General features: G+C 48.6%; 2 protein-coding genes and 1 long non-coding RNA gene across 5 annotated transcripts in view; 1 reads left to right on the top strand and 2 right to left on the bottom strand.

Moving 5' to 3' along the window:
• Nucleotides 1–9336: 9336 nt before the first annotated feature.
• MKRN3 (makorin ring finger protein 3) lies at nt 9337–12932 on the bottom strand. 3 transcript variants are annotated; one of them, XM_059677948.1, is made up of 2 exons: nt 10926–12932; nt 9337–10350 (listed from the first exon to the last, which is right to left on the bottom strand). In XM_059677948.1, the coding sequence occupies exons 1-2, from the start codon at nt 12930–12932 to the stop codon at nt 10345–10347; spliced, it is 2013 nt and encodes a 670-aa protein (XP_059533931.1). In that variant the 3' UTR covers nt 9337–10344. The 3 variants fall into 3 exon arrangements, with proteins under 3 accessions (XP_059533931.1, XP_059533932.1, XP_059533930.1); XM_059677949.1 differs by having other exon boundaries at nt 9337–9497; nt 11188–12932; XM_059677947.1 differs by having other exon boundaries at nt 9337–12160; nt 12194–12932.
• The window catches only part of LOC132222751 (uncharacterized), a 22919-nt gene continuing 9313 nt past the window's right edge, over nt 12831–26436 (top strand). Inside the window, exons 1-2 of the long non-coding RNA XR_009450295.1 lie at nt 12831–13038; nt 17852–18013. This is a non-coding gene — a long non-coding RNA (uncharacterized LOC132222751). The remainder of the gene's footprint in view (nt 13039–17851; nt 18014–26436) is intronic.
• LOC132222750 (neuronal acetylcholine receptor subunit alpha-7) overlaps nt 23295–26436 on the bottom strand; it is a 21933-nt gene continuing 18791 nt past the window's right edge. Inside the window, exon 10 of the mRNA XM_059677950.1 lies at nt 23295–24719. Within this exon, the coding sequence (XP_059533933.1) occupies nt 24189–24719 (531 nt within the window). The 3' untranslated portion in view covers nt 23295–24188. The remainder of the gene's footprint in view (nt 24720–26436) is intronic.

The following is a 26436-nucleotide window of genomic DNA, read 5'->3' as shown; positions in this document are numbered from 1 at the left end:
GACGGGGATCATCAGCGTTGCCGCCACCCCTACTGTCCTATAAGGATCATAGCCCCCCAACCCTAATCCACCTATCCCCCCATCTCTAGGTAAAGATGAAGTCCCAGGTAGGCGGTCGTGGTGATGGTGGAATTCGCCTGCCACCTAGCGGTCGACCCTGGTTCTGTCGCTCCGGCAGCTGCCGGGTGTACAACGTCGCCCACCCCCCCCCCACACCGCCCCCCCAAACACCTGGGTTGTGGCTACTACTTGCCTCATCACCTTTGCCCCAAGTTTTCCCGCCCAAACATTCCTTATTTCCTCTTCTGTCATAGCACAAGGTAAAACCTCTTCTCCACACTTTCTAGGACCACGGGCCTGGCTACAGGGGGGTCTTTGGCAAGTTGTCCACGTGACCAGGGGTCCCTGAAATGTGGGGGCAGGTGGGGTTTTTTTGCAAACATGCTGGGTCAGGGAGTAGCACAGCGTTTCTGCCCCCAAAGCAATAGTCAAGTTATTTGGGGACCAGCAACTGCCATGAAAGGCAGCTGAGAATGATCCCCCAAAGAGGGTTTGCTGGCTCCAGTCTTTCTTGTTTGTTTCTGCTTCATGCATTATTGTTTCTCTAGTTTCCTCTACATCATTCACTCATGGGTGGGTGACTGGAGCAAGATGCTCTTTGGGCGTCACCGGTTCGACTCCCGGTCAGGGCACTTGCCCGGGTTGTGGGCTCGATCCCCAATGGGAGGCGAGAAGGAGGCAGCTGATGGTTGTTTTGATCTTACATCAATGTCTCTCTTTCTCTCTCTCAAAATAATTTTTTTAAAAAGGATGTTCTTTGTGTATCCACATTGGAAAGTAGCATCAGATGACACTTGTGATTTATAATCCATCTAAAGCAACAATCATATAGAAAATGGAATGAAGACCCACTTTTCACGGAAACCCCCCGAAATATGTAGTGTCTGGTGGAATGCCGTGGCTGAGCCCCAGACTACGGAACTCATGGCCTTCCCATCACTACATTTGAGAACTTTTTTGTATTCGACTGTAAGGAGAGGCAAATTACAATAATAATGAACTTTTAAGTACAAATAAATTGGCCGGATATGCCCCTGAAAAGTGTAAGAAAAAAGGGATGATATTATGAAAGCAGGGGCAGAAAACAACATCTGAGGACAGATAGGGTGAGAAGCGGTAAGAATAATTTCAAGACCCATTTATTCGAAAGCACTAAAGTGTAGATAAATGTAACGCAAGGCTTTTTATCATAAAATGGAGGAAAGAATAGAGTCCCGGTAATCAAATGGGGAAAAGTATTAAATGGCAAAGAAAAAAGAAGAAATATAAACAGGAAATAACTCTGAAAACTGTTGCACCTCACTAATATCCCAAGACAGAAACATCAGGCCAGTATTCCTGTTTTCATGTCTTAAATTGGCATCGAATAAAATAAAGGCCCGTGGAACACCTAATATACATAAAGTCATGCAATTGGCATCCGTAGATGCTACAGACGGAAGTGCAAATTACTACAACCTTCCCTGAGATAAAGTCAGCCCACTGTGTCTTTGAGATGTTTAACGATATGAATGCTCTTCTACTTAGGAACTCATATGGGACTAGAGCGGATGGGAATAACCTTCCGTGGGAGCAAAGATTTCTTCACAAAAACATGCTTATCAGGGTGGGAGATATTAAGTAGAATATGTACCCCCCCCCCAAGAGAGCCAGTCATACTAACATGAAGTTGGGCTAATGAGTTTTCTGCTAAAAAGACAAAAGACTTCCCCAGAAAACAATTTGCCGTCAGATCCAACGCTAAATGACATTCTGGGGGAGCAGAGACATGACCACATGTGCCTGAAAAATATTGTTTAAAAAATATTTTTATTGATTTCAGAGAGGAAGGGAGAGAGAGAGAAACATCAACGATGAGAGAAAATCATGGATCGGCTGCCTCTTCCACGCCCCCCACTGGGGACCAAGCCCGAAACCCAGGCCTGTGCCCTGACCAGGAATTGAGCCATGACCTCCTGGTTCCTAGGTGGACGCTCAACCACTGAGCCACACCAGCCGGGCCTGAAAAATGTTTAAGTGGGGGCCAGTAGACTCCCATCAAAGCGGTAACATTATCTCAACAAAAGCCATTTCCCATGACGCTCTCTGACTCCTGGGGAAAGAGAAATTTAAGAATATTTCTCCAAGTGACCAAATGCAGGGTGTTCAGGTACAAGTGAGTGGCTATCTTAGGGTATTTCTCTAAAAGGATGATCCGATTTGGGGGGATAATTTCTACTCTAAGCGATGCTTCCGGAGAGCCATCAAGATGTGGGCTAGTGCCCGGCGGCCGTGGCTCAGTAGTTGAGCGTCGACCTACGAACCGGGAGGTCCCTGGTTCGATTCCCGGTCAAGGCACATGCCCCAGTGTGGGGCCTGCAAGAGGCAGCTGATCAGCGATTCTCTCTCTCATCATCGACGTTTCTCTCTCTCCCTTTCTGAAATCAATAAAAATATATTTTAAAAAGATGCAGGCCAGTTACTTGTCAAAGTCGTATATAAAGCAACAACGTTGTCAGCAAACGGGAATTGATGGTTGAAGCTGTGATGGCTGGAGCGTTCTTCAGGGTCCCTGTGGCCTCCACGGGGCACGCAGTCCACTTGTTATTCATTTCCCTTCACACCCACAACTGTAGCACATGGCTCACCCACGGCTCTAAGACTTGAAAGGCTAGGGCGCCCTCTGCTGGGAAGTTCCAGCAACTCTTCGAGTTCCCACATGAAAGCTTGTCACCATTAGAGAGGACCCCCCCCTTCTTAATTTTTTTCTTGTCCCCAACCCACCAAGGGGTAGGGGCACAGAAAAGAAATGGTTGGCACAACAGGCATGGCCTCTCTGGATAGAATCTCCACGAGAAGGAAGACTCGAGCAGATGTACTTGGAGAGCCCAGGTTTTGGGTTCCCTTTTTAAAATTTTTTTTATTGTTTTATTGCTTAAAGTATTACAAAGGGTATTACATATGGGGTTCCTTTTCTTTCCGCCAAATCTTCCGGAAGGTTCTCAGGGTGAATCCCAGGAAGGGACAGTAGAACACTACTAGCTATATTCTCGCTGGTGAGATGTCTGTCCATCCTCTTGGCCCCTTTTCTAAATGATACATTTTTATTTCATAATGTGGGTTTTCGGGACGTCTTTCCCCTGGATTTCCATCTTCGTGAGACAGGTAAAGCTTGCAGGTGGCTTTTCCTCGTCGTAACGGGGCCTTTCACGCAGAAGTTTTCCATTTTGATGACGTTTAATTCGTGGATTTATTTTCTTTGTATGAGTCACGCTCTTGATTTCATATCTAAATATCTTCCATCGGATCTTAAGTCCTAAAGATTTTCTCCTAGTTTTATTCTAAACGTTTAGGGGTTTTGGATTTTGTTTGTTTGCTTGTTTTTAGTGCTTTTGTACTTTATACTTAAATCTGTAATCCATTTTGAGCTTATTCTGTATACAAGCGTAGAAGGTTTATTTCTCCCTGTGCTTTTGCACCTTTGTCAAAGATCCGCTGGCTGCACTTGTGTGGGCTATTTCTGAGCTCTCTAGTCTGTCTCCTTGATGTATGTATCTATCCACCGACACTACCATCTTCACTACTGTAGCTATACAGTCAGCCTTGAAATTAAGCACAGTGATTCTCTATTCTTTCTTTCCAAATGATGTTTGCTATTCTAGATCCTTTGGCATGCCACATAAATATTTAAAAATATTTCTTTAATGATTCCAGAGAGGAAGGGAGAGGGAGAGAGAGAGAGACACTTCAAGAATGAGAATCATTGATTAGCTGCCTCTTGCACACCCCATCCTGGGGATCCAGCCCGCAACCCGGGAACCTAACAGTGACCTCCTAGTTCGTGGGTTGATGCTCAACCACTGAGCCATACCAGCCAGGCATCCGTTGATTTTTTTTTCCAAGGAATTATTTGCCAATACAGATCTGCTCCAAGACTGGGGAGTTTCTGCTGCATATAAGCAGTGCCGTTTAGTGGAAACTCCAAAGGGAAGATACCAGCCGGCCCCTTAAGATGATGCAAGAATGGGTGTTATTTCTTAAACTGTTAGGAGAAGCCGGCGTCAGCCCCTGCCTCATGGCTCTGGGCAAAGTCCTGACTCGTGTCTCAAATTCCACATCAGAAGACAGGGAGTTTGGCCTTGGTCTTTGATCTCTTCCTCTTCTTATCTTTTACCCCCGTGGGAGGCTCAACCACCTCCCCTTAGGAATTTGTATAAAGAAAAACAAAGATACCAACACTCAACCTCCAACCCAGGAGATCTGGAATTGTTAAAGATACAACCAGAAGATAAAAACAGTTCTCAAATGCAGCCACAGGAAGGCGGTGAGTTCTAGTCTGGGGCTCAGCCACCGGTATCCCACCAGCCACTACCTGTTTGGGGGGTATCCATGAAAAGTGGGTCTTCATTCCATTTTCTCCGCGACTGTCAGTTTAGATAGGATTTTCTTAGCACCTGACTGGTTTTTGCTTTTTGAAGTTTTCCGGATAGTTTTCTATTTTCTTTGTTGTTGTTAACCCTCACCGGAGGGTATTTTTCCATTGATTTTCAGAGAGAGTGGAAGGGAGGAGGAGAGACAGAGAGAGATACACTGATGGGAGAGAGACACATCGATGGGTTGCCTCCCGCACATGCCCCAACCAGGGCTGGGGATCAAACCTGAAACCAAGGTATGTGCCTTCAACCTGGAATCAAATCCGGGACCCATCAGGCCACAGGCCAGCACTCTATCCACTGAGCCAAACCAGCTAGGGCAGTTTTCGATTTTCAATGTGCAATATTCTATCACCTGCTCAGAGAGACGACTTCACGTCTTTCCTTGAAATGTCTGTCTCATTTTTGTTTCTGTGGGCAACGCATTCATTGTCAAAATAATCTTCACTTTCCGTAAAGAGAAGGGACCGCCCTGTTTGGGCCTGATCCAAGCCGACAGGATTACTTCCCTTTGACTTATTCGAAAGTATAAAAACGCAGCAATATTTTTACTCGGATTTGTTTTCTCTAATCTTTATTTTTACATTTTTCCAACACTTTTCATAAAGTGGATCACATGGGTGTGGGGGCGGGCGGTTGTGTGTGTGTACCGGTTATACTTTGGTAATAAATTATGTCCTACAATGAAATATTATTAAGCCATAAAAAATGCAAGGAAATCCTGCCATTTTGTAAAGCCATGAATGATCCTGGAGGCCTTATGCCAAGGGAAGGAAGTTAGACACAAAGACTGTATGATCTCATGTATATGTGCAATCTGAAAAAAAACCACCCAAACTCACAGAAACAGACAACAGGTTGGTGGTGGTTTCCAGGGGTAGAGAGCGGGAGATGAGAGAAGTGGGTAGAGGTGATGGGAGAAAAAATCTGAGATGTCCCTGAATGAAATGACATGAGTCAATGGGTCAGACTGTGGGAGACAAAGACAAGAGTGACTGAAGTTCATTGCTGTGGGCTGGCTAACAAGAGGCAGCTCACATTTCTGAAGGTATGTTGCAGGTTTTTATTTTTATATTTTTTTAATGCATGGGGGTGACATGGGTGAATAAAATTACATAGGCTTCAGGAATACAGTTCTACGGTACATCATCTGTATTTCGTCTCGTGTCCTTACCGTCCAAGTCAAGTCCCCTTTCATCGCCATTCATCTCCCCTTTACCGTCTCCTATCTTCCCCCTTTCCTCTGGTAATCACCTCACTGTTGTCTGTGTCCATGAGTCTTTTTTTTTTCCCCAGTGACTCAATCCCGTCCCCCTTCTCACCCAGCTCCCAATATCCTCCCCCTCTGACAGCCGTCAGTCTGTTCTCTGTGTCCATGCGTCTGTCTCCACGTTGCTTGCTAGTTCATTCTGTTCACTAGATTCCACGTAGGAGTGAGACGAGGTGGTACGTGTTCTTTCTCTGACTGGCTTACTTCCCTTGGCGCAATGCACTCCGGGTCCATCCATGCTGTCCGGCTTCAGACAATGAATATTGGGGCTTTGAACCAACTTCCGGGCAACTGTCTAGAAAGTAGCTGACCACCAGGTACGGCTACGTCCTGCTTACGTGTGACCTTTCAGAACTGTTGCCCGGAAGCAGTTGAAAGTCATACAGATGTCTTCCTTAGGGACAGCTGTACTTTCTCCTTTAACTTTTCGTCAAGTTACTACATTATCTGTTTATTGATTTTTTTTTTCTTCAAAGAAGCAGCTTTTACATTCCTGTTTCCTAACCCGCTAATTTTTGCTTTAATCTTGTTTCTGATTATGTGTGTGTGCGTGCTTGCGTGTATGTTGTTTTGTCTTTAAAGTTTACAGATTTGGATACTTATTTTATTACGTAATTGGTCTTTCTGGGTAATGCATTTTGTATCGTATTTAAAGTTGGTTTCACTCTGAGCACAGACCAGCACTATCTTGTAGATCACGGCGTGCATCATTTTTAATTACTCTATCCTGCTGAATGATTCTGCATTCATTCATTCTTTGACCAAATTATTTCTGATACTTAAAAGAATTGTCATGTGGCAGTCGCTTATTTCCTTGTATCGACATCAGAGAATGTCGCCTATACTACTAATTTCTTGATCTCAATTGACAGGCTCATTGTGATCGAATACAATTATTTTTGTTAGCTGTCATTTAACATGGAAAATGGAATTTAGTCTACATTTTCATGGTAAAAAGTCTGATGTATTTTTTTTTTTGGCACTAGTGCTGGGCCATTTCCCAAGCACCCCTCTCCCCATCTACACCCCAACTCTATTCTATGGGGAGGGTTGTACTTTAGCATCATCTATAGAAACAGAGACCAGCCTCCTCCCAAAAAAACTGTTCACAAAACTTACCAAAAAAAAAAGTTTATGAACTGGAAATATTTCCCTTCCCATCACTGAAATTCCATCCATCAAACAGTGATGGGCGAGGCTTAGAGAGGAAAGAGTACCACATAAAGTTTTAGCATCTTTGTAAGTCTATACACCTACCAACTTGAGACACACCAAGTGTAGGCAAGTCAGACTTGCTTCACCCGGGCATTTTTCATGTGGTTACAATCAAATCTTCTGTACAGACCCCAGGGCTGAGTGTATGAGTCCTCATGGAGGAAGGGCCCACACCCTCTCTGAATCCCTCAGAGCAAAGCTCTGTGTGGGGGGAAGGGTCCTTTGTTCCTGACCCCAACAAGGGTGGCCAGCTGTCTCCATGGATGGGCCCTGGGGACATGTCACCCAGCCTTGGGGGGTCAGTGACATCCCTCTCAATTAAGCTCTTTCTGATGGAGCTGATGAGGGACAGGAAATTTCCTATTGGTAAACATCATCTTATTTCTTATTTGACTCATGTAGGCATCCATCCTAAAGAAAACATTTTTGTTGTGTAGTATATTTTCAGGAATAGAATAGCATTTTTAGTTCTACTTGGATGGCGTTTGCTGGGGGCGGGGGGGGGGGGGAATTACTTGGGCCTCTTTGAAATTATGGCCAAAAGGGAATGAGCCCCCTTTCTATGAAAATAATAATAAGAGAATAATGTTACGTTAATTCCAGTTTCAAAGGTTCCCAAAAAGAAAAAGAAAAAAACGTAGTGGACTGTCAATTCTTGTGTCAGCTCTGATCAGGTCCACCTAAGTCCCACTTTCAAAACTGCTGCTTTAAACAATACCACAGGATTCAAGCTCCTTGCCTAATCCTGCTTGATCCTCACAACACCCCTGCAGAGTATGGAACCCAGGTCCCACGGCCCCTCCTGAATGTCATGATCATTATCTGGTGCAAGATTCCATGGGAATAGAAAACCGTGGCATTTCACAACATCAGGTAGCGTTCGTTAGAACAAAGTTCTCCCAGCTTTTCAGGCTGTTCAAAAATCCCCCTCTGATGTCTTAGCCACCGCTCAAAGCTCACTGAGCCTTTGGCATCGGCTCAGTCCTTGGGGGTGGGCACATGCTTAGATTTCACGTCGAACCACTCACCCTGCATGCCAGTAACAGCCAGGCAACCAGGGCCTCCTGATGGGGGGGAATTCTCTGGATAAGAAGGAATCAAGAGGGAAGGGCTACGGCAAGGGTCACAGTGGAAACAGGCTGAATGCTGACTTATTGTTGGCGTCACGTCACAGGGGAGAGGCAGCGTAAACATACGGGAGGCTGCGAAGTGGACCAGGAAATACTGCGTCTGGCGGCCCACAGAGAAAGCCCAGGACTCCCGCACTCTCCTGGAGTTTCGTGACGGCCCCCTTTGTCCCACCTGGCACACCACCCCTACTCAGAGACTGCAGGTGTGCTTCCGGTAGCTAGGGTCACGTGCTCCACCTGCTCGTGGCCATGTATGTGGGGGATCACAGTGTCTGTGGCCTGGAAATACACTGAGTACCTACTGGTAATTTATACCCATAAGCCACAGTGATATCAGCAAGTAATTTCACCCCTTGGACTCATCAGGATGATGAGAAAAAAAACACAATAAGGGGGAGATGGGGAGTTCTGGGAACTCATACTTTGTTGAGTGCTAAGCACATGGTAGAAGCTCTGCAAATACGTGAGATGTCTAATCTCCTGGGACGTGTATTTTCAGCTCCGTCAGCCCAGGGGAGAGCAATCTCAATGAATTCAGACAGGTCCACTCAATGGTTAAAACCGTGTGCTCACCTCACATTCTTTCCTTGTTTCTTACTGAAAAGACTTTTAAAAATTGTTCACTCAAACACTGTAATTTTCCTATTCTTACCAATTATTTATTTGTGCATCTGATGCGGGGTTATTAAATGACTGCAGAGTTGGGGTAGTTTTATCTTCCTGGCACATTTTAACTGAATTATATGCCGTCTGTATTTATCTCCAGGGATGCTTTTATCCTTAATATACATTTTGTCGATAAGAAGGCACAGCCTCGTTGGATCGATTTCTTTTTTATCCTATCGCTTTTAATGTTCCTGTATTCTTACATTCTTAGCCGTGTCTTTTAAACAGCATAGAGTTTCATTTTCATTATAATTAAGGCTGGAAAACTGTGGCTTTTAGTTGCTAAAACATGCTCATGCAATCTAATTATGGGGTATTTGTGTTCTAAACTTTTGACATGACTGTTGCACTTAATTCGTTTTTGTTCATTTCTAGATTTCATTTTTTTTGCCTTTCCAATCTTGTTCTCTGACTGGTTTCAATTTTTTTTTAATTTTTCTATTTGCTCTTTGAAAAGCTTTTCAGTGACATGTTGAAAACTTCTGTCCAAAGCCCCTCCTCGTGCGGAATGTCTAGGGATAACACAAAATATGGAATACAGAGAGCTGTGTCCAGAATTGCGCTGTAATAAGGAAAAATGAGATGGTTGTAAACACACATTTCTTTATTGGTAACAGCAAAGTGAGCTAGTCAAGCCACCACAGAAATAACCAACGGCCTATTTAGCAAGTCCTTTAGGATCTGTGCCGTATTTGGCCAGATCCATCTGAATAGCTTTTTTCAACAGATGCTAACCACTGACGCCTGTGGAAGGAACACAAGAATTATTCACCACCTCACACTCACACACAACAGCGAATTTCTGTTAGCCTGTGACCTTTAGCTTCCAGCTCAATATTTACTTTACGACATAAACATTATACGATATATCCTTTATAGAGACGTTTTCAAATAAATAACTTTTTTGTGGTTGTTTCTCATCCTCATCCGAGGACATTTTCCCACTGATTTTTAGAGAGAGTGGAAGGGAGGGGGAGAGAGACAGAGAGAGAAGGAAACATCGATGAGAGAGAGAGAGAGAGAGAGAGACAGAGAGAGAGAGAGAGAAAGAAAGAGAGAGACATCAACTGGTTGCCTCCTGCACTTGCCCAGACCAAGGCCGGGATCAGGCCTGCAACCGAGGTACGTGCCCTTGACCGGAGTTCAAACTCGGGACCCTTCGGTCCGCGGGCCAATGCTCTATCCACTGAGCCAAACCGGCCAGGGCTCAAATACATCACTTGGATACTCACTTCTACGCACATCGATTGCTACGCCAAGTCTGAAATACATACTTCCAAGTAGAAATACGTTCACATCAAGTTAAGCAGGATGAGAACATGTAAACATAGATACCTGGTTCACAAAAAACCACAAGGTCACCACAGTTAAGAAAGTGCACTTGAATCAGGGAAGAAACACACACGTAAACAGCAGAGACGAGAGGGCAGCTGCCACAGGGCCCCCCCGGGGTGGGTCCAGGTTTCTTAAGGCTGTAGCAGCACAGAGTTCCTCTGTTCAGTTAAGACTTCTCCCTTCACCCTGTCCCACATACTCTCGAGGGCCTTCACAATGAGTGTGGAAGTCCTGTAAACACTAGCCTAGAACTGAGTCAATCCTGTTGAAAACAGAGATGACAAAATAAACCATAAACTGACAGTCAAGAGGCACTGCACCAAGAAAAAAAAAAAAAAACAACACCACCACCACACACCAAAAAAACAACAATAACATTAAAGGACTTTGTGTTATTATGGGGGGGAGGGGAGCACCACACTCCTGGGGGGGGGGAGTAATGGGGATGGGCGAGAACACGGATGAGTGGCCCATAGAAATGGCTTCAACAGCTGCTGTACATGGCAGATGGGTCTATCCACGGGCGGATAAAAACAACAGGCAACAGCGGATGGTCGAGCGTCAGCACAGAAGCAGTGAACACACGACACCACATGCCACAGATTCAAGTTGCAATCTTCCCCCCCCCCGCCCCCCCCCCACTGGCCTCCCCGCTCCTTCCCAAGGAAGCACGTCCCCACGGGTTCTCTGAACAACAAAAAAATAAAAAAATAAAAAATACAAAGGAGGCTCATTCTCTCCCAGTGAAAGGAAACACTTACACAACCACAGACTGACCAGCCAAAGCGTGACAAGCTCTCGCTGACGGTGGATAAAGGGCATGCTGTCCTCTCCCACCTGCTTAGGCTCCAACTCTTGGCTGCTCGAGGCCCCAGAACCCTGCCTCTCAGGCTCAGGCTCAGGCTCCTGCTCCTCCTCCTCCTCCAGCTCCTCCTCCTCCTCCTGCTCCTGCTCCTCCTCCTGCTCCTGCTCCTCCTGCGCCTGCGCCTGCGCCTGCTCCTCCTCCACCACCACCTGCTCTCCCTGGCCCTCGGGCTCCGCATGCCTGTAAAAACAGTTCTCGCCGAACGGGCAGCAATCCCTGACTACAGCGAAATACCTGCAGGTCTTGGCGCGCATGGCCTCCTTGTACTGCCGGATCAGTTCCTGCTTCGCCGCCGGATCCTCCACCCAGTACTCGCTGGGGATGACCAGGCGCGAGGAGACCCTGCACTGCGGGCAGGATTTGATCACCCTGCTCCTAAACTCCCGGGCAGTCCTCCACGTGCGGATGCACCTGAGACAGTAGGTGTGGTTGCAGTTGGAGAGGATGCCGAAGCGGCGGTCGCCTTCGTTGGCCTTCTCGTAGACCACCTCCATGCAGATGCCGCACACTTTGTCAGCGCTGCGCTGCACGGCGAAGGACAGCTCCATATCCTGCTGGTGGCGGTTCATGCAGGCCTGGATGTGGTCTGCCCTCTGGGCGGCGTCCACCGGGTGCAGCGCCTGCCGCCCACACAACTCGCATAGCTCGCCGTGGAGATACGCGCAGCTCTCCCCGCGGAAGCACTGCCCCATGGCGGCGTCGCGGCAGAGTCGCCGCTCCCTTTCCATCTCCAAGTTCTGCTGGGGAAGCTCGGGGGCGGGGAACGCCTCGCGGCCCCAGTACGGTTGCCCCGGAACAAATTCAGTGGCATTCGCCCAGCCTTGCGCACCGGCTACCCAGCCTTGCGCACCGGCTACCCAGCCTTGCGCACCGGCTGCCCAGCCTTCTGCACCGGCTGCCCGGCCTTGCGCACCTGCTGCCCAGCCTTGCGCACCGGCTTCCCAGCCTTCTGCACCGGCTGCCCGGCCTTGCGCACCGGCTTCCCAGCCTTCTGCACCGGCTTCCCGGTCTTCTGCACCGGCTGCCCGGCCTTGCGCACCTGCTGCCCAGCCTTGCGCACCGGCTTCCCAGCCTTCTGCACCGGCTTCCCAGCCTTCTGCACCGGCTGCCCGGCCTTCCGCACCTGCTGCCCGGCCTTGCGCGCCTGCTGCCCAGCCTTGAGCGCCTGCTTCACAGCCTTGCGCGCCAGTTTCCCAGCCTTGCGCACCTCCTTGCGCACCTCCGGCCCAGCCATGCGTACCTCCTGCCCAGCGTTGCGCATCTGCTGCCCAGCCGTGCGCACCTCCTGCCCAGCGTTGCGCATCTGCTGCCCAGCCGTGCGCACCTGCTGCCCAGCCGTGCGCACCTCCTGCCCAGCGTTGCGCATCTGCTGCCCAGCCGTGCGCACCTGCTGCCCAGCCTTCAGCATCTGCTCCCCCCACAGCTCCGAGCGCTGAATCGTCAGTCTCGGCTTCCAAGGAGACCCTGTCAGTGACCAAGCAAATCGCAGGCAAGGCGCCCCAGGAGTCAGGAGGCGGGGCCCACGCCCCTTCCTGAGGCTGGGTCTCTAGCTCATAGTGCGCAGCCGCAAACGCGCCGGGGCCTAGCTCCTCCTCGGGGGCCTGGGGTGGCGGCGACCCGCGGTCCTCCCCGGCCTCCTCCGGGTCCGGGAGGTCGTGGGAGTAGCGACAGTTCTCCCCCTCCTTGCACATCCCATGGCGAAAATACCTGCAGACGACTTGGTTGGTCCAGGGGCCTGGGCGCCGCTGGCTCTGCAGCCAGCTGGGTCCGGGCCCTTCCCTGGGCCTGGCCCCGCCCACAGAGGCGTAGGCCAATCGCAGACGTGACGTGCCGATGGGGGGCGGGCCTCCAGGCTCCATACGCCGGAAGACCGGGTGCGTGCGGTAGCTGGGCCCAGCGGCCGCCTCTTCGGCCGCCGGGGCATCTGTTGCGTCCCCGGCGGCTTCGTGGGGCTCTGAGGGAGCTGCAGCCTCTTCCATTGCACCTTTTGCCCCCTGAAAGGGTGCCAAGACGTGTCCGGTGCCCCCTGCGTGCGGGCTTGAAGCCCGGAGGCCAAGGAGCCGTCCCGGAGCTCCAGACGGGAAGGTGTGCCTTTTTTTTCCTTCCGCCTAGCCCTCTACTTCCGGTTGCTGTTGGTTCCGGCTTCCTCCGGCCGGCGCGGCGGACACTTCCGGTGGGGACACCGGCTGTCTTCTAACCAGTCCGCGCGGTGTGTAAAAAATCCCGGCGTGGGAACAAAGCCTCGTGCGGGCTTTGTTCCGGGCAGCTGGGTTCCCTCCCCGCCCCTCACCCCCCAACCCCAGGCTCTGCAGCGGCAGCGCTGCGGGCGCGCGCGGCCGGAGGACGCAATCGCCACCCGCTGAGGTTTTGATTTTTTTCTGTCGCGCCGTTCACGCAGACACACTGCATTTGCTCGTGCATATGCATGTGTCTATTTTTTAAAAAATCATAAAAACCATAATCCTTGTTTCCCGGCCCCGCACCCCACCCCATGTTGAAAAGTTCGCCTCGTAGTGTCTGAAACATCTAACAGGTGAATGTTACGGATTTTCTGTTCGTATTATGTCGATGTGGGGCTTTTTGAATTTCGATTTGATTCTTTTATTTATTTTTGTCGCTGATGGAAGCTTTAATCGTTCTGCTTTGTTGACGAGATGTGTTGTGGTCTGTGTTTTCTGGGAGTTCCTACGGGCTGGCGTTGGGGATGCTCTGATCTCCGGGGCACGAGCAGGGAGCGCTTGTGATCGGAGCCCGCCTTTCGGGGGGGCGGGGGGGGGCGGTTTTATTGGGATTCCTGACCGGCCTCTCCCCCATGCTGTGCATAAGCTGCAGACCTCCTCCAGCCCCGCAGCTGGCTTCATCAACGCCCCTCTCCCCCGTGTGCCCCCGGCTTTGATTTTCTTTTGCTGGTTTAAGTCGCGGTGGCTCCTTTGTTTCTCCCCTTTCTTTCCCCGAGGGTCGCGCTGCTTCGTGGCGGGACAGCCTTTCACAGCGTGTTCTCTGCCATCTGCTCGAAGTGGTGCTTTTTAGTCTCCACCTGTGAGCTCTTTGTCATCTTTGCAGATGCATTTGATTCACTGAGTAAAAACGGTTTAGAGTCCTCCTCTGCTAAGTCAGGGTACTGATCGTGAATATAATCCTGAATTTTATCATGTAATTTTCTGAATAGTTTTTTGAGATCTTACGGTGCTTCCTCTTAATGTGGTTATTTGCACCGATGGGTTTTTTTGTTGTTGTTTTTTAAAGATTTCACTTACCGTTTTTCCAAGAATAAATTTGTTGTGCTGTATCACCATTTTATATGTTATTAGATGTTGTTTGCTAAAATAAATTTCTGGGAAGGAATTTTATATCCTAGATTTATATTTTAAAATGATTTACCAATAATAAAGTTAAGAAATTAATTGAAGAAAAACAAACATGAAGTAAGGGGGCGGAATGAAATAAAATCCTTTGAAATTATGATGATGATGATTATTAGTTGAAATGATTATTGAAACTGATAAATTTCTGGTGAGGTTTATTAGGAAAATATATGAATAAGGCACAAATAACCAAGATCAGATATTTTAAAAATAGTATCACTACATTAATAACACATTAAAATAATGAAACAATTTCAGGAATGAGATTAGCCTATTAAATTAAAAAATCTATATGAAATGGTCATATTTCTAGAAACACATTTATTATTAAAATGACAGGATCAGAAATAAACATACATATCAATCTGTTGCATAAGTGATTCTGTAATTAAGAACAATTCTTTAAATGAAAGCTTTCTGAAAAAAATAGAAAGGCAAAATGGTCTATATTTATTATTGCAAGCCCTTGCCAGTGAAAAAGGTCAAAGCAAAAAAAAAAAGATGTTAGAATTGGAAAGGAGTTATTACTAGGAGACAGCAAAAAATTGAGAATAACTGATAAATCAGATATTTTAAAAATAGTATCACTACATTAATAACACATTAAAATAATGAAACAATTTCAGGAATGAGATTAGCCTATTAAATTAAAAAATCTATATGAAATGGTCATATTTCTAGAAACACATTTATTATTAAAATGACAGGATCAGAAATAAACATACATATCAATCTGTTGCATAAGTGATTCTGTAATTAAGAACAATTTAATAAGCACATTTAGCAAGGACATCAGATAGAAGTTCAGTGTACAAGATCAGCGGCATTTCCTTCTGTTGTGATATTACATATGTATAATCAATGACAGGAAAACATTTAAAATTCATCACATTTACAGTATTAAACGTTAGCCCTCTTAGGAATTAAGCTAATTAATGTTGTGAAGCTTGAAATCATTTTTGCTCGTGAAGTACTTTCCCATGTCCTCCTTTACGTATTTATTGAGTTTTGTATTGGAGGTGCCGGTTCTTCCGAAGTCTCACTCTACCCTCTGCTAAATGTATTTGTTAATGGATATTTCTTTGACAGTCCCTGAGCGTTTCACAGGAAAAAGACTTGGAGCATACATACTAGGCTTATATACCAGGCTTTTCACAGACTCAAAAATCTCAGAATCCTGACTATAAACCTGTTATTTGTTTTAATAGTGCTTTGTTCCCAGCACCTTTTAAATTATTTTCAATCCATCTTTTTTTTTATAAACCTGCACCATCCAATGGAAGTTCCGTGGCGATTGTGTGTATGTGTTGTCCAGTGCATTGGTTACTAACTCAGTGTGGCTCTTGAGCACTTGAGATGTAGCTAGAATAATTTAGGAGCTGAGTTTGTAGTTTTTAAACTTCAGAATTAATTTAAATAGCCACACAGGACTAGTAGCTATTATACTAGACAGTGACGTTGCAGGTAGTATTTCACCATCGTATTTCCTCAAACAGGAGGGAACAGGGAAGATTTCGTAATTTGGCCAAGGCTGTGCTGCTGGCACGGGGTGGGGTGGAGGGGTGTATTTGATTTCACATCCCCTCCTGTGTACCTCCTGGTCACGTTCATGTCCTAGCATCTCATAGGGAGCTGTATCATCTTGTTTTATAGTGACGAAATTTCATATGCACCATCAGAAACTAAAATTGTGTCTCCTGATGATAAATATTATATGAGATTGAGTCAGTGGAATTACTGGGTATGCATCTGGAGGGAAATAAGCAAACATTTCCCCATCCGCCAGTCAAACCACTATTCTCAAATAATTTTCTCTGTCATAGTCCATTTTCCTGTCTCGGTATATTTTTTTTTCTTCTGAGCGCTGATATCGTTTTCACAGTCCCTGAGAATACACATCAGGCCATTTATCTGGTTATTTGGTTCAGTTGATTCTTCTTTTCCCCCAAAGCGCTGAGGGGCTCGGGCTGAGACTTGCCTGAGACAGACTCGTGTACACACTCCAGTCTGCAGGGCTGCACGAGATCTCCCGGCTGGTCAGCATTTGGGTGTCCAAGTAGAAGGAATGGAAGTGGCATTCCACTTGAGCAGGCTGTGCTCAGCACCCATCCCCCCATCACCAGGGAGCCGCGTGACCATGTGGGGGGTGGTTTACAGCCATGCAGGGGTGAGACCCAGTCCAGAGAGCATAACAAAAGCCAGAGAGGCGGGAGGCTAAGCTCAGAAGTGGACTATAAGGACGGATTGAAAAGAACCAAAGGCCCCATCGTCTTTTATTCCAAACAGCTCAGGCCTGCTGGGCTGAGCCCCACATGGCCCCTGTGTTTTTCTTTCTTTCTTTTAATTGAATTTATTGGGATGGCATTGGTTAATCACACTCTTTTACCTCATCTGGAAAATAATAATACAGTAGTAATAATGAGTGATCAGCCCACGAGTTTACTGTGAGAAATGAGAGAATTCTTATAAAATGATTGCACCCGTTACAAAGGATAGTCTATGAGCTCTCCATAAGTGTTTCTTGTTGTTGTTGTTGTTTTTTTTACAATCATCCCAAGAATCCTGTAACTGAAGTCACTGTCCATGTGAATCTTCATTTTTGGCTGTCTGCACCTGGCAGATATTATCTACAGGTTGTTGGAAGATTCAGGCACGTGAGAGGTAGTGAGCCAATCCTTATTTTCTCTGAGTGATAGACCCACTGACTTTTTTTTTAATTAAATTTAAAAAAATGTGATTTTTTTTTTTGTTCATTTTCACCCGAGGATATTTTTCCACTGATTTTTATTTTTATTTTTTTAATATATATTTTGATTTTTTTACAGAGAGGAAGGGAGAGGGATAGAGAGTTTGAAACATCGATGAGAGAGAAACATTGATCAGCTGCCTCTTGCACACCTCCCACTGGGGATGTGCCTGCAACCAAGGTACATGCCCTTGACCAGAATCGAACATGGGACCCTTCAATCCGCAGGCCGACGCTCTATCCACTGAGCCAAACCGGTCTCCAGGACTCCACTGATTTTTAGAGAGAGAGGAAGAAAGGCAGAAAGACAGAGAGAGAAACATCGATGTGAGAGAGACACATTGGTTGCCTCCCACATGCACCCTGACCAGGGCCTGCAACCTAGGTATGTGCCCTTGACTGGACTTGAACCTGAGGCTCTTCAGTCCACAGGCTGATGCTCTATCCACGGAGCCAAACCTGGCTAAGGCTAAAAATATATTTTTATTGATTTTAGAGAAGAAGAGAGAGGGAGAGAGAGATAGAAACATCAATGATGAGAGAGAATCGTGGATTGACTGCCTCCTGCATGCCCCCTACTGGGGATTGAGCCTGCAACCCAAGATGTGCCCTCACCAGGAATTGAATCATGACCTCCTGGTTCATGGGTTGATGCTCAACCACTGAGCCACACTGGCCGGGCAATAAAAACATACTTTAAAAAACCCACTGCATCACCCTCTTTAGTAAAAGGGTCCTGCTGTCCTTAACAAGTGTCAAGAATAATTTTTTTCTTTTAACTGTTCAGGTGCCTGCAACTCAGATAGGATCATATTCATCCTTGGACCCTCCAGCCCTCTCACCAGGACACCTGGGAGGCCTGCATCTTCACTCCCAGCTGATTGGTTAAGGAGCTGTCGGGGAGGGAGACTCCTGAGCCAGTGTGCCAATGACAGTCCCTCCAAGCACGGTAAGGACAGAGTTCGATACCTACAATTCTGAAATGCTCTCCGAAGCTGGGCTACGCCCCAGGCTTCGTGAGAAAGCTTCCCGATGGGCTGGAAGTCTCCCTTCCTGGCTTCTCCTCCAGGAAGCTCTCGGTCCACTCCGTTTGCCTTCTTGGACCCCTGCCGACTTCATGCTCCACTAACTCCATCCACCTCCTTTTTAAAAAAAAATATATTGATTTTAGAGAGGGAGGAAGAGGAAGAGAGAGATAGACACATCCATGATGAGAGAGAATCAAGGGTCAGCCGCCTCCTGCACGCCCCACCCAGGGGATGGAGCCTGCAACGGGGCATGTGCCCTTGCCCGGAATCGAACCCGGGACCCTTCAGTCCGCAGGCCAACGCTCTATCCACTGAGCCAAACCGGCCAGGGCCCACCTCCCTCTTGTTGGCATGATTTTTGCAGAGGGTAATTTGGGACTTCAGCGGCTTTTTGGGAAACCGAAGGGTTCCCAGCTGAGAGCACAAAGGGGTAGTTACTGGAGAGGCGCTGGCCTGGGCGCATGCGCACTCGGCTCATCTCAGCGCCGCGCATGCAGGGGGGCGGGGTGCGCACTCTGCCAACCTCGCCGCCCTACCCCGACCCTTTCACTTCGGCGCCCACGGGACCTCCAACGCCTAAGACCCAGGCCCGCTCGGGGCACCGCTCGGCACAGGGCACCTTCGGAGCAGGGTCAGCTGACTTCCCAGGACCCTGACCGGGAGATCGGGAGATCGGAGCGGAGAAACCTGGGGCCGGGCTGTCGGGACTACATTTCCCACAATGCCCCGGGAGCCCTTCCGGTGTCTCGGCTGGCCAGGCTCTGGCTGGGCTCTGGCTCCGCCTGGTGGCCGGTTCTGGCTCCAGCGTGCGATGCTAGTTGTGGAGGTGCAACTGCCTCTCTAATACCTGAACTCCCCGTTTTAACTGTTGAGGAAAGACGGAAGATGGGAAATATATAAAATGGGGTCCCTTTAGCCACGCTGCTGGGATTATTAACACTAGCAAGGAAAGACCCCCTTCTCATGCTAACTAGCCTGGGAGCTAAAGATCCATGGGAACTTTGCAGTCCATCCTCCATGCCTCTTAAAATGCTTTTCTCGGTGGGGTTTTGCTTCCCCCCCCCCCCCATCTGGTGCCTAGCCCTGCAGGTGTCAGCTAACTATTTCCTAGAATAAAATGCTATTAAGTTCTGAGTTTCTTTTTTAAAATTATATTTTTTATCCAGAGAGGAAGGGAGAGGGAGAGAGAGAGATAAAAGCATCCGTGGCCGAAACCGGTTTGGCTCAGTGGATAGAGCCTCGGCCTGCGGACTGAAAGGTCCCAGGTTCGATTCCGGTCTAGGGCATGTACCTGGGTTGCGGGCATATCCCCAGTAGGAGATGTGCAGGAGGCAGCTGGTCGATGTTTCTCTCTCATCGATGTTTCTAACTCTCTATCTCTCTCCCTTCCTCTCTGTAAAAAATCAATAAAATATATTTAAAAAAAAAAGCATCCGTGATGATAGAGAATCATGCATCGGCTGCCTCCTGCAGGTCCCACACTGGGGATCGACCCCACAACCTGGGCATGTGCTCTGAGCGGGAATCGAAACCATGACTGGTTGATGCGCAACCAGTGAGCCACACCAGCCGGGCAAATTCTGAATCTCTGACTCAGAAATACCTCTCAGTGGAAGTTGGTGCCTGTCTGGTTCTGCTTCGGTTGCCAGTAGAAGAAATGACGTGCCAGAATGAAGTTTCCGAGGGGCAAGGTGTTTGTCCGGTGCTGCTCTCGTAAAGTGTTAACATCTGCCGTTTTGAATCCTAGTTATCACAGACGGGCATCGTAAGGACCCAGGGGGATACATCACTGCTGGGATAGACTGTCATTCGTTGAGGGAGGTCTAGTCAACTGTGAAATAACCATGAGGGATAATACATTGACTGTCTTTCCTGACCCCCAGTGGAGGAGCCCTCTTCTTATATAAATCTTGGCTGAGATAGGACAGTCTGACATCAGGACAAGCAAGAAAAATGCCCAGCTCAGGGGTTGGGCCGTCCAGCAGGAACATGACCTTTCTTGAAATAGGAACGATAAATAAATCTGATCCGCAGTGGGCCTTCGTAAAGAGCAGTATGTCTCTCGTCTGCAGAACGGGTTTGGCGGCCAGTTTTTCCCCCACGTGGAATTCTATAGATCTTGTCAGTGGCTTCAGCCTCCTGGGAGTTAAATGCTTGGCTGCTTTGGAGCTGGGATGGAAGAGCATATTTTAGCATAGTAGGAAAGGGCAGAGAATAGAACAGAAATATCTCCGTACGTCAGTCAAAGTATGTTTATCGTTTTGTACACGCATATATGTGTTTATCTATCGATTGATATGTTTACATAATGATAAGGACAAACCGGAACACGGCAACTTCTTTTTTTTTTTTTTTTTCCATCTTTGGAAAAAGCCAAATCGACGTTGGCAACCCTTGGCGATGAGTGAGTAATGGGTGTAAGTCTTGCTAAGTGATTGTAGTTGTTTTCATTATCTTAGTATTGCGGGGCTGCTCTTGGCATCTTTCTGGCTGCCATTTACTGGTTGGGTGGCCGTGAGCAGCTTAGCTAATTTGTATGTGTTCTGGTTTGCTTCTCTGTAATCTGGAAATACACCATCTATTCAAAGGGTTATTGAGGAGGTTAGAGACGAAAAGCACTTTGTGTGGTACCTGGTATGAACTGTTCCGGGAACGAGTGGTAACTTTCAAAAGTATTGAAAATATATATGTGTGTGTGTGTGTGTGTGTGTGTGTGTGTGTGTGTGTGTGTATGCATATGTATATTGATTGATTTCAGAGAGAAAGGGAAAAAGAGATAGACACATCAATGATGAGAGAGTCATTGCTCAGCTGCCTCCTGCACGCCCCCCACTGGGGATGGAGCCCACAACCCGGGCATGTGCCCTGATCAGGAATTAAACCAGCGACTTCCTGGTTCATAGGTCAACGCTCAGCACTGAGCCACAGCAGCCAGGCTCAAAAGTACTTTTTAAAAGGGTCATTTGTTTCTAGATATCGAACACTCATCTGGCTTTATAAAAATCAGAACTCCTAAAGTATAGCTGAAGAAGAGTTAAAAATGAGGTATCAAAATAATTTTTGACAGTGAATTTTTAGCCATTGTTCCCTGAATTCTCTCAAAGACCCTATTATTACTGTGTGTGTGTGTGTGTGTGTGTGTGTGTGTGTGTGTGTGTGTGTGTATGAGAGAGGGGGGGTTATTTGAGGGGAGTGTTGACTTGCAGATATTCACATTAATATGAGTATTTGATACTAATATGAATAAAGCCTGAGAAATTTGAAGGCATTCATGGAGAGATAATAAAACAGAAATAGACCCAAACATTAAATGGCATTTAGTTTACAAAAAGGTGGCATTTTGAACAAGTGGGGAAAGGATTATAATTGTATTGCCAAAATGCATGGTTATCTATTTTATTACACAAGTGACCAACCATTCAGAGAAAAAAATAAATTGCATCTTTACCTCCATTACCTGCAACAAATGAATTCCAGGGCGTTAGAAGATGTAAAAAAATGGAACCATAAAGACTTAGAAGAAAATAAGAGTAAGTTTATTTATAATCTCAGAATGGGGAGGGTCTTTTAAAACTAGAACCAAACTCCAGGATCTACAGAGGAAAATATGATCCATTGACAACATAAAACTTCACCCTTTCTATATGCCAATCAGTCAGTAACATCAAAGGCAAGTAAACAAATAAAAACACTTTGAGACATAAGACAGAAAGAGTCCCAAGTGCACAGGCGAATTCATTAAGACAACGGCGACTGTTTTCAGACAGTCACGTTTCTAACCACACGCCCTTCTCCTCCTTATTGCGTTCTTAAATGGCAGAGTCGTTTTTGGTCAAATACGAGCTATTTTGTTCGCTTGTCTATGTTTTTCTCTACAGAATACAAAGCCACAAAGGCTGTTTTCAAAAGCAGATTTGTAGTAGGGATCAGTTTTCAGAGAGCAAGAAGAAATGAAGGCCTCTCTCTCTCTCTCTCTCTCTCTCTCTCTCTCTCTCTCTCTCTCTCCCTTTTTTAATCCTCACCCTAGGATATATTTTCCATTGATTTTTGTTTTGTTTTGTTTTAGAGAGAATGGGGGGAAGGGAGGGGAAGAGAAGAGAGAGAGAGAAACATCAATGTGAGAGAGATGTTTACACCCTGATCGGGGCTGGGGAATCGAGCCTGCCACTGAGGTATGTGCCCTTGACCTGGAATCAAATCCCAGATCCTTCAGTCCGAGGACTGGTGCTCTAACCACTGAGCAAAACTGGCCAGGGCTGAAGCATTTTCTTTATACATCAAAGCATTCTACTTGTTTCTAAAGGTAGTTTAATAGGAGAGAGGGATTGGGGGGAATGCTGCGTGTTGTTTGTCCCATTTAAAATGGATGAACTCTGGGGATGCTCTTATTTTTCAATTTTATTGTAAACAAGGTGTCCGTTCTGAGCAGGTGCACACACACACACACACACACACACACACACACACACAGCATGTGCAAGCCGCCATCCTCAGTGCAAAGCAATCTAGGTGCGTCACCCAGCAAGGAGTGAAATAAGTGGCCGGAGACATGTATGCAATTCCTTTTGCTCTGGAAAATCAAATCTTTGCTCATGATGGATCCATCTCGGGGGGTTAGAAGCAAATTAAAGACCCTGAAAGCGGGGGTGTGGGGAAGGAGGGCTTAAAGCCTTCAAGCTCTCAGCAGTTACTGGATGAGACAGTACAACGGGCAATATTTTCTTGTGTCTCCCTCTGATATTATTAAAAAAATAAGAACTATGGGAAGAAGCAAAGTGACTGCTGTCAGAGCATCTAAGCCAGCGGTCGCCAACCTTTCGGACCTCACAGACCACCAGTGGCCTGCGGACCACCGGTTGGCGACCACTGATCTAAGCAGTGGCTTCTGGCACCGTGTACGTTTAAAATGAAAGTTTCCTTGGCTTTCAAAGCACATCTCCAGGGAGCCCACCCGTTCAGCCAGCTTTCTAATATATATTTACTAGAGGCCCGATGCATGAAATTCGTGCAAGAGTAGGCCTTCCTTCCCCCGGCTTCAGGCAACGGCTTCCCTCTGGCACCCGGGACCCACGCGTCCCTTGCAGCCCCGGCTTCGTCCGGAAGGACATCTGGTCTAATTAGCATATTACACTTTTATTATATAGATTGATGTCAGAGAGGAAGGGAGAGGGATGGAAACATCCATGGTGAGAGAAGCATAGATCAGCTGCCTCCTGCACGCCCCCTACTGGGGATCGAGCCCGCAACCCGGGCATGTGCCCTTGACTGGAATCGAACCCGGGACCCTTCAGTCCGCAGGCCGACGCTCTATCCACGGGGCCGCACCAGCCAGGGCTAACGCGTTCTTTTTAAACGATGGATTCATTTGGCCGGGCTGCTCGTTCTAATGGAACCCGCCCGTCCTTTGGGGTTTGCCGCATGGAGCAGGCTCGCTGAACTCCCCCGTGTCTCCGGAAATCCGCCTGCCTGGTCTGGGGCCGGGCCTTGTCCAGACGAGGCGGGGAGGGCGGCGGAAATCAGGCAGGGGAAAGGGTCACGGACAAGGTCCACTATGTTTTGGGGGTTTTTTTAACATTGAAACAGCACACCACGGTTTCCCTCTACCAACTCTCTCTGGTCACTAAAAGCTGAGTCGTCGGAAAACCAGCTGGTTAGGTTTCTAGGTTGAGATGGGCGTCCCCTCCCCAGTCAGGTGTCAGGAGGGAGTGAGTGTGGCTTATTCTTAGACGCGTCCAGCCCAGGGCTGTGCACAGGCAGGAGCGGGGGCGGGGGGGGGGGGGTTGCTCTCGTGGGCCTTGGTGGCGAGGGACATGCAGGCATGCGGTACCGGCCTGAGGGCCCGGCGCTGCCCTGGCCACCAGGGCTCACCGGGGAGCAGGGACCAGGCCCAGTGCCCTGTGAGGGGTCCCCCCGACCGGAAGGATGCTCCAGGGATGTCCAGCTGAAAGGATTTAAAAATAAATAAATAAAAAGAAGAAGCGCCGACTGACATCCTAAGACCGAGCGTGACCAGGAGACGTCACCGACAGGCCTCACAGCCACGGGCTCGCGTCCCCACTCACCCGCGCGCGCGCGCCCCCCGCAGCCAGCACCCCGTTAGGCGAAGTCCTTGGACACGGCCTCCACGAAGTTGGGCGCGGACATGAGGATGCCGATGGTGCAGAGGATGGTGAAGACGCAGAAGGCCATGAGGCACAGGCGGTCCACCACGCAGGCGGCGAACTTCCACTCGCTGCGCACCGCCTCGCTCTCGTCCTGGCCGCGGAAGCGGTTGGCCAGGTAGCGCACCTCCTCCAGGATCTTGGCGAGGTCGGGGTCCCCCTCGGGGGCCGGCCCCGCGCCGCGCAGCAGGTGCTCCTCGTGCAGGTGCGCGGGGGAGCAGGCCAGGCGGCCGCACACCACCCCGGAGTCGGGCGTCGGGGCGCAGTGCAGGCCCCCGCCGTCCAGGCCGCGGAAGCCGATGTAGACCAGGTTCCCGTTGGCGGCGGCGGCGGGCACGGCGCTCAGCTCCACGCTGGCCAGGCTGCAGCGGCGTGCCCGGTGCTGGCAGGCGGGGCGCACCTTGTCCTCCCCGGGCCGCTTCATGCGCAGGAACCACGCGCACCAGTTCAGAAGGATGACTCTGGTCTGGGAGACACCGAGGGAATGAGGGGCGGCCAGGGCCCCCCCGCAACCCCAGCCCTGCCCGCCCGCCCACCCAGGAACCGGGAGGTCGCGGTTCAAGTCCTGGTTGCAGGCTCCATCCCCTGTAGGGGCGTGCGAGAGGCAGCCAACCCGTGATTCGCTCATCATTGATGTTTCTCTCTCTCCCCCTTCCTCTCTCTGAAATCAGTAAAAATGTATTTTCTAAAAGAATCTTAATAAAAGCAGATGCCGGGGAAAAGATTGGAGAGGCGTCCGGGGCTCACAGGTGCTCAGTTGTCACGTCTTATAAGTTGTCTTTTTTAAAAATACATATATATTATTGATTTTTTTATAGAGAGGAAGGGAGAGGGATAGAGAGTTAGAAACATCGATCAGCTGCTTCCTGCACACTTTCTACCAGGGATGTGCCCCCAACCAAGGTACATGCCCTTGACCAGAATCGAACCTGGGACCCTTCAGTCCACAGGCCGACGCTCTATCCACTGAGCCAAACTGGTCAGGGCCTTGTAAGTTGTCTTGACATGTATTATTTTTTTTTATTATTGATTTTAGGGAGGAAGGTAGAGAGAGAGAGGCATTGATGTGTGAGGGAGACATCGACTGGCCTGGGGACAGTTGACCTGGGTCGAACTTGCAACCTTTGGGCGCAGGGGACAACGTGCCAACCACTGAGCCACCCGGCCAGGGCGGTTCTGACCTATTTAATAAACAGAACTGCTGGGTATTTCTTTCGCCTGAGGGGCTCTGTAGGGAGGTGGGGGGACACCTCAGCAGCAAAGGTGTACGAACCGAGGGAGTTTGGGAACCTCTAACCTAATGCGTTAGGCGGCCAGGAAGCCGGGATACTTAGGGGATATGCAGGGAGGTGCTTTGAAACGTCTGAAGCAGGGCTTCTCGACCTTCCTGGACAGGGTCAGATAGTAAGAGTTCTAGCTTGTGGGCCCTGAGGCCTGCTTTTACCCCGCTCTGCCGACCGGCAAAACCAGCCATAGGAGCCTGTTTAAAAAAAGAAAGAAAGAAAGGCAGGCCGGCTGTCCTCCAATAAATGTCATTTGCAAGAGCGCTCGGTGGGCTGGATGTGGCCCAGCCTCCCCCAGAGGCACCGGGACGCTGGGGCCAGAGCCTGAGGGAGCGTGTTGGGCATGAGTGTGTCTGAACCGGAGGCAGCGGGACCCGAGCCGCGGCGCCGGCAGCTTCTCCCGCCACATGGGGGGTGGGGGTGGGGTGGGGGTGACTTTGCTTCCCCTGAGGCCTGTCTCAAGCCAATGCTATCCCTCCCGCCAAGTCGGGGTTCCATTCCGTGGCCCGAGCCGTCAGCTTTCCAGGCAAAAGCATCTCCGAAGGGAAAGGATGCTCTCGGCACGTGTCACCCTGAGCTGGTGGCCCCTCTGTCGGGTCTCGGTTTTGTCTCCGGCTGTGCAAACGCCACATAATGCCCCCGCGCTCGGCGGTGCCTTCGTCAGCCACAGATCGTCCTGAGCGGCCCTGGGAGAGTCGTCATGTGTCAGATGCCCCGGGAAGAGAGAAAAACGCGGGGTGTTATGTAAACGAGAGAGAGAGAGAGAAAGAGAGAGAGAGAGAGAGAGAGAGAGAGAGAGAGAGAGCCAGGCCTCACTGCGCTGACGGTCGTTGGTTAGGACATGGTCTTGTGCTGAGAGGCGGATAATTATTGCTTTTAATTAAGATTGTTTTTTTTCTG

This window comes from Myotis daubentonii, chromosome 21 (assembly GCF_963259705.1).
Source record: "Myotis daubentonii chromosome 21, mMyoDau2.1, whole genome shotgun sequence".
Classification (NCBI taxonomy): domain Eukaryota; kingdom Metazoa; phylum Chordata; class Mammalia; order Chiroptera; family Vespertilionidae; genus Myotis; species Myotis daubentonii.
This window is presented reverse-complemented; position numbering and strand designations above follow the sequence as displayed.